The 17,549-nt window shown below is 41.1% G+C and overlaps 1 protein-coding gene across 2 annotated transcripts; it reads right to left on the bottom strand.

Moving 5' to 3' along the window:
- Positions 1-535: 535 nt before the first annotated feature.
- Positions 536-6,576, bottom strand: LOC119737201 (extensin-like). 2 transcript variants are annotated; one of them, XM_038211380.1, is made up of 4 exons: positions 6,037-6,576; positions 5,318-5,477; positions 2,220-2,476; positions 536-1,833 (listed from the first exon to the last, which is right to left on the bottom strand). In XM_038211380.1, the coding sequence occupies exons 1-4, from the start codon at positions 6,143-6,145 to the stop codon at positions 1,187-1,189; spliced, it is 1,173 nt and encodes a 390-aa protein (XP_038067308.1). In that variant the 5' UTR covers positions 6,146-6,576; the 3' UTR covers positions 536-1,186. The 2 variants fall into 2 exon arrangements, with proteins under 2 accessions (XP_038067308.1, XP_038067309.1); XM_038211381.1 differs by having other exon boundaries at positions 2,232-2,476.
- Between the last annotated feature and the right edge of the window lie 10,973 nt (positions 6,577-17,549).

Here is a 17,549-nt window from a genome sequence, read left to right as displayed (position 1 = left end):
GGATAAACTTGTCACAGAGAATATGGTTGAATGCATGACAATTTGAAACCGAGGAGCAATTGGAATAATTGGTATTACAGTTTGAGTTTGTCACAACGTCCAGAAAAGATAAATCAGCATGCGTTTGCAAGGTATGTTGGCGGGATATTTCTATTGCATACGGTCATGACGGTGGCCCTAAATCATTGTGTGTAAAAACATTGATACGAACTCGAAACTCCACATTGATAGCATGCATCTCCAAAAAAATATGCGCATATTTTATTATTGTTATTATTTATTTGACTCCAACAAACAAATACAGACATTAAAAAAAATTAATTAAAAAAAAAAAAAAAAAAAAAAAATATTAATTTTTTTTTTTTTAAATTATCTTTTGGCCTACATTACATTATTCACAAGAAGAAGGGTATGCACATGTATGTGTACATGTAAACCATGTACCTGTACTCGATGTTGGTAAAGCTTTTGATAAAACGAGCAGTTGAAAATGACCGCGCGGGTTGATTACTAATTGGGATTTTGAAATGTTGGCAGCTATGGTCATGCAAAAGAATGACTTTAATAGAATCTGTAACTTCCAATATAACTTCACTTTCTGTCTCTGTTTGGTTGTATTATAAAGCGAAAAATATCCTCAATAATTCGGGGTTTGACTGCTCGATTCTCTTTTTCAGGCTTCTTTGTTGATTTGGTATACACGCCAGATTGTCATTGACAAAACATTGCGCCGCTCGTGGTTTGATCATGTGATAATCTTATAGCCAATCAAAATTGGTAACAAAAAGAGCTAATTTTCAATCATAAAATTACTCAGTTGATAAAGCATGAGAACAGTTTAGTCTACCTGTTTTCCCAACCACTCACTTCTCTCAAAACTGTCTTAAGAACGCCACAAAGGTAAGACATTTCCTCTGCAATGAGTGTTTTATGAATCAGAGTCGATGTCTGACAATATGGAAGAAGATTCGCAGGTTCTTAGTTTATATTCTCATATGTTAACTGATGACAGGATACCAGCAATACTGTCCGTCCGAAAAGCATCCAGAAAAAACACACAAAGAAGTATTGCTTGGGAAAGTTCTTCAAAATCAATATCGGAATTTTCAGGATAGGGCATTCTTGGTAAATCCATTGGAGGTATGCTGAAACCGGCATTGTCTTGAAGATTAGTTTTTTTTCTCAGTTACATCTTTCTTGGAAGTGGCGAGACGTCCTCTTCGGGTGGTGCCGATGGGGGACCCCTCCTCGACGGTGTCGGGGGTGGGTAGGCAACTCCGGGGTACCGTCTCGCCGAAGCAGCCTGCTTGTCCAGCAATGGCGGGGCATGATCAGAGGAGGACGCCGTGTCTGAGAACCTTGGCGAAGAGGGTGGTGGTGGGGGTGGGTATCTAGGGGACGGAGGAGGGGGTGGGTAGGCAGAGGGGGAAGGATACTCCTCTGTTGTCGATGAGGGGTGGGAAGATGCTTGCGTGTCAAGTAACGGTGGTGGTGCTTGCCTCTGGTATTTAATAGATTCCGTGTACGGAGGTGGGGGTGCCGAAAACGCCGGCGGTGCGTCCTCGGCGGACGGGTAAGCAGACCCCTGGTGCACCATCCGAGGGACTGGGTGCGGGTAGGGCTGGGGAGGGTAGTTCGCATTTGGCGGGTAGCCTGGTGGGTAGGATGGGTAGGGAAGATACTGCTGGGGTGGGTATTGATATTGGGGTGGGTATGGTTGCGTTGGAGGGTAGGGTTGGGGTGGATAGGGTGGTTGGGTCGGGGCTGGCCGGTTGTGACGAGGCGGTGGAGTAGGAAGTTGTTGGCTTGATGTTGATGACGGTGCTGGCGAGGCTGTAAATGCGCATAAAACAAAACAAAATGAAATTTGAGGATACTAATTTCAAAACTCAACTCAACAATTATTTTAACGTGCATCCACGTCCTTAGCAACCTCCATGGAACAGTGATGTTTCTTACTCGTGTGCAAAAGCCCCACTACAAAAAAATGTTATATCTCTGTAAGACTGGTGTTCCAGACCCGTTCCAGACTCTAACAGAATAATGCCGAATATTTGAACCATTAAAAGGGAGATGTTTGAAAAGGAACCGACTGTGTCATGGCAATGGAAAATGTTAACACAAAGTTGAAAGTTCGCCTGTCTGAAACTAGACTCGCCTCGTGCCATCCCGACTGCTGAGATGATATACTTGTACTTTCAACTTGAAAGACAACTTACCACGTAACCCACCTTCAGCATTTGGGGCCCTCCGTTTCCTCCTCCCTCGCAGCAGGGTGGCCCGCAGTCCCTCCGCCGACATCATGTACCGAGCTGACCTCCTCCGGTCATGATGGTGATGGTGGTGGGGGTGGTGACGGTCGGTGTACAGGCGATTGCCGGTACAGAGGCAGCAGGAACAGCAGCAGCAACCGATGATGACGCACAGTGATACGATGACGAAGACGCCGATCAGTATGCCGATTAAGTTGCCGATACTGTGGAGCAAAGTAGTGAGAAAAGACATTTTATTACCGTTCGTGTTTTCAATTTCTAATTCTGTTGGGATAATCATGTAAAAATGTTGAGCAATGCCCTAAAAGAACTCGACCCTTCAAACCCAAGCGGCATGTTTTGATGGGATCTGTCAGGATGGATACAGTACCCCTAAACCTTTCATTGGGTTGGCACCAAGTCAGAAATATGTGTGTGCAGTTTCCCATATGGTGTAGGAATTTGTCTGGATGGGTATGGTTCCTAGTAAATCATGATAGGGTAAACGCAACATGTTCCAGTTAGCTTACTAATAAAGTAACTAGTTAACATTTTCTTAACTTTTTCAAACGTTAGTTTACTATTTTTCAATTAGTTAACTAATTAGTTGATGTTTCACATTGTGGAGTAATTGCGGATGACACCAAGCCGCTGTGCAGAATTATCAAAATGGTAAGACTTTATCAGTACAGGCGTTGTGTGGCTATCAATCGTTTCCCCTCCCTTCCCCGGGTTGCCACACCCAAGATGTGGGGATTGTCACTTCTGAAGTGACCAAACCCCTACCCCGGGGCAACATTTTAATGACAATCTCCACTTATTAGCATTGGTGGGGCGCCCTAAACTGGTGGCATGTCCATGCAGATTTTCGGAGGAACCCAGACGACATTTTGTCACGGCGATGGAGGAAATCCAATTATGACAACCAAATGGGTGGAAAATGCTTAATTGATTAATCAGTTAAAATCGTTGGCACTTATAAAAGATGGTTCTCAAAATAGTTGATCTAGTCAGACTTCAACTTGACCTTTTTTTATCACTACATTATTTGTCATTTTAGTGTACTACAGTATTTGTCATTTTAGTGTTAATAATCTGTACAATGATGCAGGGTCACTTCCTAAGAGGGCGTATAGCTTTGATGATTATTGAGCCCTTATATACCTTCCCGTTTAGGCAAAGCATCTTTAGCAAGTGGCGTAACTATAACTTTTTTTTGGGGGGGGGGGGGTGGAGCACGGGACAAACCTTTTTGTATCCTAAGCAAAATCAGAGAAGGAAAAACAACTTTGTATACATTGTGACGATAACGAATGATCAATTGAGCGCCCCTCCAAGATAAAATACTTCAGTAAAAAGGTATATAGGCCTATAATTATCAATGTACGTTACATTCGACCCCATGACGTTTGGATACAGACCTCGAACGACCGTTGTGGTCTCTTTAATAATTGAGGAATTTTGGGGAAGTTCCGCAGGTTGAGTCATGTTCCTGTTGCTCGTATTTATGAGTTCAAATTTAGAAAAAATACTTGCAACCAACAAGAGGCATACTGCATGCTTCTCGGTATGTATTAAAAAATCTTAACAATCAAAAGGTGCATAACACAACTACAAAGTTTAAAATCTAACACGAGTAACGAAGTTATGAAAACGTCTTTATTTTTTACGAATAGGAAGTAAATGTCATGATCATTGTAACAAGAATTATAATTTCCAGGACATACAAGGGGCGGGTGCAATCAGTTGTTCAAAAGAAAATAAATATCTTAGTACCAAAAAAGACAACTCTACGTTAAAAGTGTGTTTCTTTTTATACTTGGCCTCCTCAAATGTGGTTTGCATGACTGTAAAAATATGACGAGGAAGGGCGGTTCGATTTTATGTACTGGCGTCTGCCAACACAAGACGATATTAATATCCTGTACAAAAACAATCTGACAGGATATGAAATTACCCCGTCCGTTTTAAATATTTTGTAAATATCCAGAGAAGTTTTTTTTTTAGGGCAGCAAATATACTGGGAAGGTCATTGCTGGGCGGATGAAAATTCGCGGGATTGCATTTAATTAGGAAGTATGTTTCCCTGTCTTCATTACACGCAAGGCGATCTTTTAATTCGTAAAACCGCCCACATAATTAAGACAGACAATGTTGTGTTTAATGTGCGACTTCCTCCGAGGAAGATGGTGCCAAACCTTTAATAATTGGTTTTAAGACTGAAGTTACCACAACTATCGGTGGATCGGGGAACGCCCCCCCCCCCCCCCCAAACGATTTTTTTTTATAATTGGAGGTTTGAAGACACCTTTGTTTTAAAGTCTCAGGAAATAAATTAATATTACAATGGAACTTATACTGAACCCCTTCCTCTTTTTGAAAAAAAGGTAATTTCGAAAATTTGGTTCTGGATCCCCCTATACTTAGTCGGTTTTTGGTAAGCGTAACTTATTAACAAGGGCGGATCCAGAACAATTTTTTTCGGGGGGGGGGAACAAATATTTTGGTCCCCCAAAAATTAGGTTCCAAAAATTACGGCGTGGGGTTTGGGGCCCGCTTAAGGGCCCCGACATTCTTTTGGATTCTAGATGCTCTGTGGTGCAATCTGAGACAATTTCTGTCCACTTTAACCAAATGTCTTTGAGGAAAAGATGGTGGTGTACGCAGTGCCTGCCTCTAATGCGACGTCACTTAAACAAACAAATTGGGTTCTTGTTTTCTTTTAAGGGGGGGGGGGGTTCATGCCCCACGTTGGGCCCCCGGATCCGTATTAACTTATTAACTCACAAATGCCATGTGTGTTTCGTGCTAATTTGACAGAGAATAAGAACAAGGCAAGTCTAGTAAATCCGATCGACCATATGGCTACCCACTGGAAGACTTTTTTTATGCATGTTATCTACACAATGGGCTGGATTTTATTGGGTCAATCCTATACGACGGCACTGCCCAGCTAACAGGTGACTGAGGGTCAGTGATAAAGACAGGTACAGAGAGGATACTGGGCCGGCCCTCTGGAACCAGCTAAAAACCTCTAGAATCAAAGTTTGGGGAATGGAACCTACGTGAGTGAGTTGATGAAGAACCCCGGTTCGCAGCAGTACTTGTCTGTAGCTGTGCCACAGCACGAGAGCTCGTCAGACGTATCATGGGTCACCATGCACTGGAAACCTTCGTGGTAGTCCTTATTCTCGTCGTAGTAACCTTCGCAGTACTCTCCCAGAACTGAAGGCAAATGGGAAGACAATGATTTTTTTTCTGAATTACATTGATGCAGCTATTTACCACGCATATTCATTCTTGAAAATGATGTAGGCTAAAGGGTAAAAACGAAACATCAAAACCAAAAGCAAAACACGTACGCGTCACGTTTGTTCTTTATCATTTTTTTTTAATGATCTATACGATCAGTTATTATTTTATGATAGCAAGTTTTACAATTCGCTTCCTCAACCAACTTCTTACAAGTATTACAACGCGTTAATAACAATTGCAATTTTAGAATAACTTTTGGTTTCTATATCGCGATCTTGCTTTAAACTGAGCCTCGTTTTTTTAACTTGAATTATAACTCCCCAACCTCTGGGAAATTATTTGGACATATAAAATAATAAATAGGAAATGAGACCAAATGCACAGGATGCGAAAAACAAAAAGGAGGAGCCTTGCGCTCGAGATGAAACATGCACATATAAGAAACTTTAAGACGAGAATAGTTTGTTTTTAATCTGAACCTTTCATGCTCTTAGTTAAGGGAAAACATATATTTGGTAGTTGTACTCACCCTCTGTTACCGATAATAAACCGTCTGGTTCCCCTGCTAAACATGGCGGCACGGCAACAAGTAAAAATCCCACTAGAACGGAAACACATAATCCTCGACTGCCGTTCATGTCTGCCACATTAGAACGAAAAATGACTTTGAAAAAGTCTCCTTATACATCAAGGTCTAAAATGTACGTTTTGTCAATAGAACTGGTTTTAAGAATATAGAACTGCCCAGTGCGTAAAATGTCGGGTCACGCAGTTACGAATATTCCGAAGGAAAAAAGAAGTTGGACGTTTTACGTGTACTCATTACCTTCCTGACGTCAACTGGGGGCACCCTTAGCCTGTGCAGAGGGTGTGGTCTTTTGAAGTAGCCTATTTCTTGTAGGATTTCTTTGGGGAAGGGAATAGTCCAGGCTAGGCTTAGGGGTAAGTCTAAGGGAAAGCAAAGTATGAGTAATACCCATGGGAGTTGGGGACTGAGTTCGTCGGAGGCGAGGACTTTAATTGCAGGTTTCCTTTTCACGTCACAACGAGCAGTGGAGATAAAACTATACATGACTGCCCGACGACCAGTGACAATATGCAGTTGCTCTCCAGTATTGTGAATTCTCCCAGATTTTTTTTTGTTAAATCGCTACTTATGTTCTCGTCTGCTTGCAACACGGATCGCAGAAAACCCGCCGCCGTTTAGTAATAACTTTATAAATTTCGAAATATTTGGGGTTTTTGGTACGTCGAAGCCGGGCGCAAAAGCAAACCCAGAATGGCTTTTTTCGCAGAGGGTTGCAGACGCCACTTTTGCTTACTGATAAAACACAGGTCTGCAAATTGAAAAGTCAGGAGAAGAGTGGACCTTTTGAAGAACACGTCCAGAGCAACTCAAGAGGATCGAACTCAGTCCAACAGTCGAGCAACTAACTGTATCATAATATCTTGGCGAGGCTATGGGCTCCGTGCACAAGTGCCCCCTCACCTGCTAGAAAGGGAGAGTTGAAGGAGCCGGCCATCGGGAGAGCCGCGGCGTAGCTAGGGCTTCTCATCCTATAGGGGGCGAGTGCGGGGGGGGGGGGGGGCTGGATGTTACAGGGGGGGGGGGGGCGCCCATTTCATCCGTGTTGAAAGGTAGACACAACAGTTTGTTTTCACCGGACACCCGGCATCCGTAAATAAAAAGGTGGGGGGGGGGGGGGGGGGGGCTGGAAACCATCTTCCCGGGGCGCTCTTCGAAACCGACATCAAGGTCAATGTCAGACAACAGGTGGCGCTATTCGCTTTCAACGGAACGTCACAAATAAACTTAGCCGATGGCAAAAGCAGGATCTTCGTGAAAAATAAACAAATACATGTAAATAGAAGGAACGTTATTTTAAACCCGCTGGTGTTTTTACCCGGTTGCCAAATTTTCAGCAGGAAGGGGGACTAGGGGCGACGATTTTTTTAGGGGGGGGGGAGGCGCCTACCACGCCTCCCCCGGCCCCGCCCCCAGTGGCTACACAGCTGCGGGGCGACATTCGAACGCCCCTCCGACGACGCCTGACGCTCACGCGAAGACGCTATGGCTCATACACTGCAGTTCTATTCTTTCGAAAAACGGTAAAGCTTGAATGGAAGACTTCTGCTGAGTATAGAGTTATTCCAAATTCTTTACTATCAGAACATCAGGATCTTCAGAGTTGATGATGCCAAAAGTGATGATTTTTTGGCCCCAGATACGCCTACACTAATGACGGCTACCTTGATGCATGTATTATCTGGGATCTGCAATATATGTTTTCTAGGGTTCTCAATGGTCTGGAGATTTCTGCCTATGATCTGGCTGATTGGGTTTTGAGCACTTTCCCGGGGCTTTCAGACTTTTGGAAGTCTAAAAGTTTCTCATTGCTGGGTCTCTGCCATTTGCATAAATGTCTGCTATACTTGAAGAAAATTGAATTAATTATATGAGATGAAATCCTCAATTGAGTTTCAAAAACCCACTAATTAGCATTTGATATACTGCGCTACTGAATGGAAGTTAAATAAATACCCGACGTGTCACTTTTATATACACTTGGGCTACGAAGCGGTAAAATCGCACGATTTGGAAATAAGCTATCGGACTTTCGCTTCATTGGGGTGCGGTGCCACTTAAGAGCAATTATAACATAAACCTTTTGTAAGTTTGATAAAAACATTCCAGGGAAAAAGAACTCTCAAACTATACAAGTGAAATGTAAGGTCGTTGAATTCTATATAGGCTAGGCCTAAAGATATATAATACTTAAATCAAACAGCATAGGCTGTCCTTTCGATTTCAATACATACAAAGCAAATTACAGCCAAAGACCCTACTTATGACAAGTGGTGCTATATCAAAGAGAGTGCATGCATGATGACATAATATTTGTCATGAAGCCCCGCCCCTTGAACTTGTCCCTCTTGCCTGATACGCGGTAAAACAGTGATCATTGTTAGACCGTTTCAATGGTTCCCAACAGTATGTCACATACTGCTGGGAACCATTGAAACGGTCTAACAATTGCCGCAGGGCCAACGGTTAATACTTAAATCAAACAGGTTGGTCCTGCGGCAATTTTCTTTTATGCAACCAAGTATAGTCAATGACCATAATGCGCATGCGTCAGTTGGTAACGAAATGGACTGGTTCTCGGACTCCGGGAGAAAATTCCATCCGAAGATGATCACGTCTACAAGCAGTCCTGAAGCCCATCGCCATTTTGAAAATTGACGCCTACGCTCCATTGCAAAATAGAGCCATTTTAGGGCCTAGTTTAATCCACATTTCACAGAAACGAGCTCGCAGTCCTCTGCACGGCCTCCAACCTTCTTGTTTACACATCATCAAGTTCACGGCCTTCAAAATGCTCTAATACTGAAGAATTTGAGGGCATGCAAATCTTGGTTTGGCTGGCGTAGGTAATTTCGGACCGATTTACTGGCCTGCACCCACACGATGTGTTTCACGCATGCGTATAATGGTCATTGTCTAATGACTATACTTGGTTGCATAAAAAAAATAATTGCGGTCGAGTACGAGAGCGATTTGGACTTTGGAGGAAGTAAAGTGCCCGCCAATTTATACACGGTACTATACATAGGGTGACGCCCCTTAACTGAATAAATGTACAACTCACTCCATTCCTTCACCCTGGGCGTTAGAATCCCGAGCCTTCGCCCAACTTCATGCTGACCGAACTGTCATAAAAAAACTATTAGTTCCTCGATTGGAACTTGCCCGGCACCCGGACGCATTTTAGACGGGACATAATCATCAGAGACTGACTTCAACTTGCCTAAGCTTGACAAAGCGAGAGTGCACCAGTAAAGACCTACAATTTTCTGCGGTACAGAAAAAGTCCTGGCGACCAGAAACAGAACTTGATCAAGGCGAACTGAACAGTACTGTTGTCACTGAGCGCCGTGACGTTGTTGGACACCTCTGTTTTTGAGGGGCTTTTCAAAGTCTTGCAAAGAGAACAAGTCAGAAAAAGCAAGGTAAGTTACTTCATAGGATAATTATTACTCTTGTCTTGAGAAATAAAATTTAATAGGGAGATGTAAATGAACAAAGCAAGTATACATTTATAAAAGGATGAAATTATAGACAGATCATTCGCAACATGAAACCCAAATAAAAACAGTCAAATATACTCAATGGATCAATCAAAGATGTAGAAAAGAACTTCCCGGGTGAGTAGAAAAAATTGCAATAGTGCAAAGAAGCCATCTTTTGTTCGAAACCAAGTTAAAGTTTTGAACTTTTAAACATTGTAAGAATGACATATTCATTAGTAACCTTGTGTGAAAAAATGAAGCTATTCGCATTTACCGTTTGACTTTTATGAACCTTTTTACTGCGGTACCAGATTTACGTTTTTGTCCACGAGGCGTCAAACAATTGCATAAGAGCACAACATGTGTTCCCAGAGCTGTTCTTTCCATGAGGTCTAGAGCTGAGACATGCATTGCCTTGCAGGGTTGCCAAGTAGACGGCAGAGCTGCAATTGTGTCAACAATGAAGGACATAGTAACCAGAAAAATAGTATAGCCCTGAGAAACGTTGCATTAACACAAAGAAGTGAGACAGAAAAATAAAGCTTGAGGTAAGGTTGAGTCAGTTTGAAATCTGTGTTGTCTATAATTTCTTGAGGCCTGAAGGAAAATATATCGAGGGTGCTTATCACGTAGAATTAAATGGAAGAGAAAAAAAATTAATTGACCAACCAATCGACAATCACCTAATGAATTGGCCAATTTCATGCTACTTCGCAATTCGCTCATACGCATGAAAAAAAGTTTCGTTTTACAGAATGCCATGGAATGAGGGACAGAAGACACAGTAATAGCATATCAGAAGCTGAAGAAGTACATACATGTATGAGTCTTTTCATATGAGTCACCAATTGTTTTTTTTTTGCAAAGGTAAATATTGATAGCCAATTATTCCTCTTTTGCGATTGTTTTAGCTCTTTTGTGTATTTGTTACACATTGTAACCCAATGCTGTGTCGACTGCCAGATACGAAAAACAACCAAAAACATATTTTTGAAAAGTGGAAGTGTACCTGAACTATGCAACTCAATGCTCTCAGGCTGGACAATTGGCGTCTTTTGATATACAATTTAATAAAACTACGTGTACATGTATAGTATTACATTTTCAGACTTTTCTGGTTTTGATAAAGCTGTGTAAGCACATCATCGGCTGAAGAATTTGGGAACTAATTTGCATAGTGCAAAGATACACAAATTTAGAAACAATTTGAATTAGACTTATATAGCTAACAGAATTGAATAACAATTATTATCAAATTCATACAGCTTGGTTGTTGTCTAAACCTCAAAGTTGATAATTCATTCTTATTAGTTTCTTATATAAACTGAAATATCTTCTCACAAATTAATTTTGTAATATATCAAGGCATTAATGATGGGCGCTTTAATACAGAATATTGTCCAAAACTCTTAAATCCGATCAGAACTCATCACATTAATTTTTTTGGCCCTTTAGGCCCTTCGGGACTCGGCCTGGCAACAACTCTTGGCCCTTTAGGCCCTTCAGGACTCCGCCCGGTATCAACTCTTGGCACTTTAGGCCCTTCAGGATTCCGCCCGGTATCAACTCTTGGCCCTTTAGACCCTTCAGGACTCGGCCTGGTAACAACTCTTGGCCCTTAAGGCCCCTTCAGGACTAGGCCTGGTAACAACAACTCTTGGCCCTTAACCGTGTCTGGTCAAAACTTATTAATTGTTATCATGTATACCTGGCATGGTATACGGTAACGACTATAATGCCACTGATTGTTGTGTTTAAATCACAAGCAAGTACATATAATACGAGCAAATTACAACAGCCCGAGTTGTTAAGTTGTTTTGTAGTGTCATTATTGGCCTGTCAAGACTTGGCCCCGGATAATATCTCCAAGCAACGAATTACAATTTTACATTGAACATATTTCGACAATTGCGAAAGTATTAACAATTATTGTTGTTATCACTAGTATGATAGTATCACAAAACGAGGCAGTGTTTATCTCCTGCATAATCACTGGACTTTGGAGTGAATTATGGAATTATCATTCAGACAACATTCAGCACAATGTGCTAAACCTGTTAAGTTACACTTTTGTACAACACTTCCACAATTTAGGGGTTAAGAGCTAGAGTTAACGAACTTGGCCCTTAAAAGAGCCATTGCGTTATTTGAAACGGAGATTCGTTGCAGAATTAAACTAATCGTGAGAAAATATTCATAACCTGCGTAAGCATATCGTCACTTGATGGAATTGGAATCTGATTGCCTATTTATATGTAACAAAATTTGCAAAACAATGTGAATTGGACTTAAAGATATGGGAGTTGAATGAAGTAAAAACCTGTTAGTGTTAGCAAAATTCACACAACACGCGGTTGATAATTGTCTGAACCTCAAGGTTTAAGATTCATTCTGACTAATCTTCGTATACAATTGAAAGCTCTTTTCATGTGTGATTGATATTTAATATTTTAATGTACAAATCATGGTAAGATTAATAAAATATCTACGAAAGCTCTTACAGCTAGTCAGGACTCACCACAACTACTTTTCAACCTGTAGGCCCTCCCGGACTCGGCCTGGCAACAACTCATGGCTATCACATTTTGTACAACGCATCAACAAAATTAATAAAATATACATACAAAATAACAACTAGAGGTTGTAGGAACAACCACACGGTGTTGGGCTATCACGTTTGTGTTGTTGACAAGAAATTTAACAAAAGGTTGCTAAAACATTGCCAGTCTAGAATTACAGAATTGTCAAGGGCAACAATTAAAGTTCAAATATGTTTTCATTTTGACAAACAGTTCTGGAGAAACACTTGCTGAGGAGAATAATAATAAAAACAACAATAATAGAATATTCTTAGAAAAACAAGAGGTGTTTGACTCAAGGACCAACACCTAAATAGTAAATTCTTAGGTATTTGTAACAGATTACATGGCATCATCTGAGAACTAGCCTTTTTTCACCGTATGGGAAATTTTTTATACACTCGATTTTCGTCATGTCACGTTAAGCGACAACAAACCTTTAATTTTCTAGTCAACGAGAACTCAAGCCCATTGGGCTTATCCACTCCCATCGGGGATTCAATTCAATTCAATTCGATATATTTATTCTTATCATGTAAAACCTGTAACTTTTAGTGAAGAAATTGTAATCTTCCAGTAAATTTTGAAAGTAAGTCCCAAGAGAAACAAAAGAAACTGCTAATACCGTGCAATTACTTGTCATCTGACTCAAAATAATTTTGATTTCCAGGTGTCTCTTGGATTATCTATCACACAACTGCCTTAGCAACTGCCACTTACTTCCTGAATTCCTACTACATTAACTTAAAGTTTCAGAGCTTCCGCAAAATTGACCTCTCTACACCTACAGTCAAAAGCCTATTCTGTGTGCGTTTGTATGCTCTAGTTTTCGCACAAACGGTTAGCGGGGTGAATATAAATTCATCTTCGCCAATACTATACCCTATCCCCTCATGGAAGTTTTAAGTACGTTTACTGGTGGATGAATGTCCTTAGCATCGTACAACTAGCCGCTTATCTGGGAATTGCGAAATGTGATTGAGTTTTGAACCCGACATTTCGTTGTGTAACTTGTGTCTGAACAAAAAAGGCATACATTGTATTTCAAAGAGACATAGCCTATACATAGTATAGGTAAGCACTGTGTAACTCCCGTCTTCTTTAACCATACATCAATGATATTCGTTATCTGCTGCCAGAAATCGGATGTTATATTTGGAGGTTTGTACATGTATACGAACTTATATTTTGGTATTAGGCAGAAAATGTTGGACTACCGGTGAATCTACGGGGTTTTTCGCTAAATGCATTAATTTATGAATACATCCGATAATAGCCGCAGCTGCAATGACGACTTTCACTATCTAGGTTACAGTTCCATTTTAGTTGGACTCTACAGACATATTACTACACATTCGTTCTTATTTAGAATGAGGTGGGGTAATCATTTGAATCTTATGGCGAGAACAGTACCCTCTGACCAGCTCATATTAGTTGATTTCTGCATTCCTTAAGCGGTGCCGGGGGGGGGGGTTCACCCAAAAAAAAGGTTGGTTGAAGATAATCTGGATAACATCAGTGAACTTGTCCTTACTTTATATCTATGTTGGCGAAAGAGCTAGGGCAACAAAGGTAAACCTAATACGCACAATGGTTCTACCTCCATGACAAATGAAGCTACGTTTAACCGAACAAAGATTCAACAAAGAACAAGAACTGGAGATAAACAGATTCACGGACAGAAAAATGAGACCATCCGACCAAATCAGAAATTCAAACAGTCAATTCAAACATTCAAAATCGACAATCCCATTAAATGGTTCAGAGAAATGGCATGTGGTATTGTTATTGCCCATTCCACCTATAATGTTTTTTTTTGCTATATGTGCTGATGATTATGTTGCTTTCCAGTTTGTCCGTCACTGGTCTCCAAAAGCTTTGATTATGCTAATGACTATATCACATCACATGGTCTGCGTCTCAATCCCAGTAAAACAACTTGTACTATTTTGGTATAAGAACACATTAATCATCGGACCCATTCTGGGTTCTGAATGGAAGTAAACTTAACATCACTGAATCCATCACCTATTTAGGTATTGTTCTGTCCAATGAACTAAATCTAAATTCTAATTTGCATATTGAGAAAAGAATTCGTATATGTCAATAGGCATTTTATTCTCTGCAAAGTATTGGCATTTGTAAAAACGGCAGTTCAACCTGTGTCAAAACCCATGTTTGGAGTACAATTCTAACTCCTGTTCTTATAATGGGTACCAGTGTGTGAATTTCAATGTCTCGTCTTTTCAAAATCTTAATAAAATACAGGGAAAGCTTGTAAAAGCTGCCATGGGTCTTCATAAGTACACTGTGAAACAACGCCTCTTTCACATGGTTTGAATTTATGTAAGATCAATGAAGTTTTATCCACATTTCAACTGAATTTAGTTTGTCAGATTTTTAACAACACTTCAAATGCAAGGTCTTTCTATGCTCATCTCCTGAACTGCGAGGCTAATGATAATTTGCATACAAGAATACTTTAATTGATAGAGTCAAAAACTGTCTAAGCATGCATGGCGATTTCTCGTTGCTGTAATACATTGTCATTTCATCATTCAGACGAAGATTCATTTGTACCGTTAAGAATAGACTGTATCGTTTCGGTTTGCGGTAACACCATGTGGTAATAACTACTGCTTAGAAGATATTAGTTCTGAGAAGAACTTGTCCTGCTTATTATCAACTTTGCTAAGTAGTTTTTGTTCTGTTTAGAACAGTCCACTTGGTTCACTTGGACACTCTGTGTACAGGAAACCTACACATACAAACCGATACCTCAATGCTAGTTCATTCTACCCACCATCAGTGAAAACCTCGGTGAACCGCACCCTACTTCGAAGGGCACATATCATCAGTGATGATGAACACCTACAATCCGAACTGAAGCACCTCAATAAAGTGCTAAGAGACAATGGGTACAGATCTAAGAATCACAGCCCCGCACCGGATTCGAGCATGTCTCAGACCCTGAACACACCCGATATGCCGGTTGCAGTCCTTCCGTATATTGGCCATACATCACACAAGATCCAGCGAATCCTCCGTGAAGCCAATATTAAGGTCTACTACCGGACTCGCAATAAACTCGAAACGAAATTGTACACCCACAAAGACAAGCACAACCCGAGAAGTCAAGCAGGAGTTTACCGAATTCCTTGCTCATGTGGCAAAGTGTACATTGGCGAGACTGGCAGAGACCTCACTACCAGGCTTAAAGAACACATAGCTCACGGCCGCAGAGGGGAACTTGACAAATCGGCAATAGTCAAACACTCTGCTGATCTGGATCATGTTGTTGATTGGGAACAAGCGGAAATCATAGCCCCAGAGAAACACTGGTACACCCGTCGTATCAGAGTAGCTATTGAGATCCACAAACATGACACTGTCCCACAAGATATCGGCTACTTCATAAGCCACATATGGCATTCAGTTATTCCAAGTTGCAACACTCGTGGCTCACAGCCAACTGACACACCTGAGCGAGCAGGACGCTCAGCGGGCATCCCTCAACACAATGTCCAAGGCTCACAGCCGACTGACACAGTCGAGCGAGCAGGACGCTCAGCGGGCATCTCTCAACACAATGCCCATGGCCCACAACCAACTGACACACCCGAGCGAGCAGGGCATCCCCAGCAAGCACTCCTAATCCTAACAAATCCTACTTAAGGAGTAGCATCTCCAACTATCTTCAGTCTCCTGACGATGACTAGAGCAGGCTAGTCGAAACGTTGAGACCAAAGACAAGTTCTTTTAGAACTTACAGCAGGACTGTTCTAAACAGAACAAAAAACTACTTAGCAAAGTTGATAATAAGCAGGACAAGTTCCTCTGAGAACTAATATCTTCTAAGCAGTAGTTATTACCACATGGTGTTACCGCAAACCGAAACGATACCGATACCCCACCATGCAAAGCCTCAAATCTAATATAGACTGTGTCAACCATGGTATCTGTGATAGTGTCAAAACAGTTTCATACCGGTGTCACGGTCTCCCTTCTCCGGCGTGCTAGCTTCTCCAAGAGGGAAATTTCGCTGCAACACGCATGCACAAAATTGCGCAGTAGTGTACATTTTTGCCAACTTTATTTGTGTGCTGAGTTCTTTGGGATGGTGCACGTAAGATCTTAAGATATTGTATGTACACGTTACTGGGTACCAGTCGAATCCAGAATTTTGGTAGCGCGGCGCGCCCGCTCGCAACTCCCAATAACCAAAAAGACTAAAAATAAAGACAAATTGGACACATATTGTGATGGACCGCGAACGAGCAAGGAACACAGACCTTATTCTTATCATGTAAAACCTGTAACTTTTAGTGAAGAAATTGTAATCTTCCAGTAAATTTTGAAAGTAAGTCCCAAGAGAAACAAAAGAAACTGCTAATACCGTGCAATTACTTGTCATCTGACTCAAAATAATTTTGATTTCCAGGTGTCTCTTGGATTATCTATCACACAACTGCCTTAGCAACTGCCACTTACTTCCTGAATTCCTACTACATTAACTTAAAGTTTCAGAGCTTCCGCAAAATTGACCTCTCTACACCTACAGTCAAAAGCCTATTCTGTGTGCGTTTGTATGCTCTAGTTTTCGCACAAACGGTTAGCGGGGTGAATATAAATTCATCTTCGCCAATACTATACCCTATCCCCTCATGGAAGTTTTAAGTACGTTTACTGGTGGATGAATGTCCTTAGCATCGTACAACTAGCCGCTTATCTGGGAATTGCGAAATGTGATTGAGTTTTGAACCCGACATTTCGTTGTGTAACTTGTGTCTGAACAAAAAAGGCATACATTGTATTTCAAAGAGACATAGCCTATACATAGTATAGGTAAGCACTGTGTAACTCCCGTCTTCTTTAACCATACATCAATGATATTCGTTATCTGCTGCCAGAAATCGGATGTTATATTTGGAGGTTTGTACATGTATACGAACTTATATTTTGGTATTAGGCAGAAAATGTTGGACTACCGGTGAATCTACGGGGTTTTTCGCTAAATGCATTAATTTATGAATACATCCGATAATAGCCGCAGCTGCAATGACGACTTTCACTATCTAGGTTACAGTTCCATTTTAGTTGGACTCTACAGACATATTACTACACATTCGTTCTTATTTGGAATGAGGTGGGGTAATCATTTGAATCTTATGGCGAGAACAGTACCCTCTGACCAGCTCATATTAGTTGATTTCTGCATTCCTTAAGCGGTGCCGGGGGGGGGGGGGGTTCACCCAAAAAAAAGGTTGGTTGAAGATAATCTGGATAACATCAGTGAACTTGTCCTTACTTTATATCTATGTTGGCGAAAGAGCTAGGGCAACAAAGGTAAACCTAATACGCACAATGGTTCTACCTCCATGACAAATGAAGC

The sequence above is a fragment of the Patiria miniata genome, unplaced genomic scaffold (genome assembly GCF_015706575.1).
Source record: "Patiria miniata isolate m_02_andy unplaced genomic scaffold, ASM1570657v1 HiC_scaffold_3, whole genome shotgun sequence".
In the NCBI taxonomy this organism is placed as follows: domain Eukaryota; kingdom Metazoa; phylum Echinodermata; class Asteroidea; order Valvatida; family Asterinidae; genus Patiria; species Patiria miniata.
This window is presented reverse-complemented; position numbering and strand designations above follow the sequence as displayed.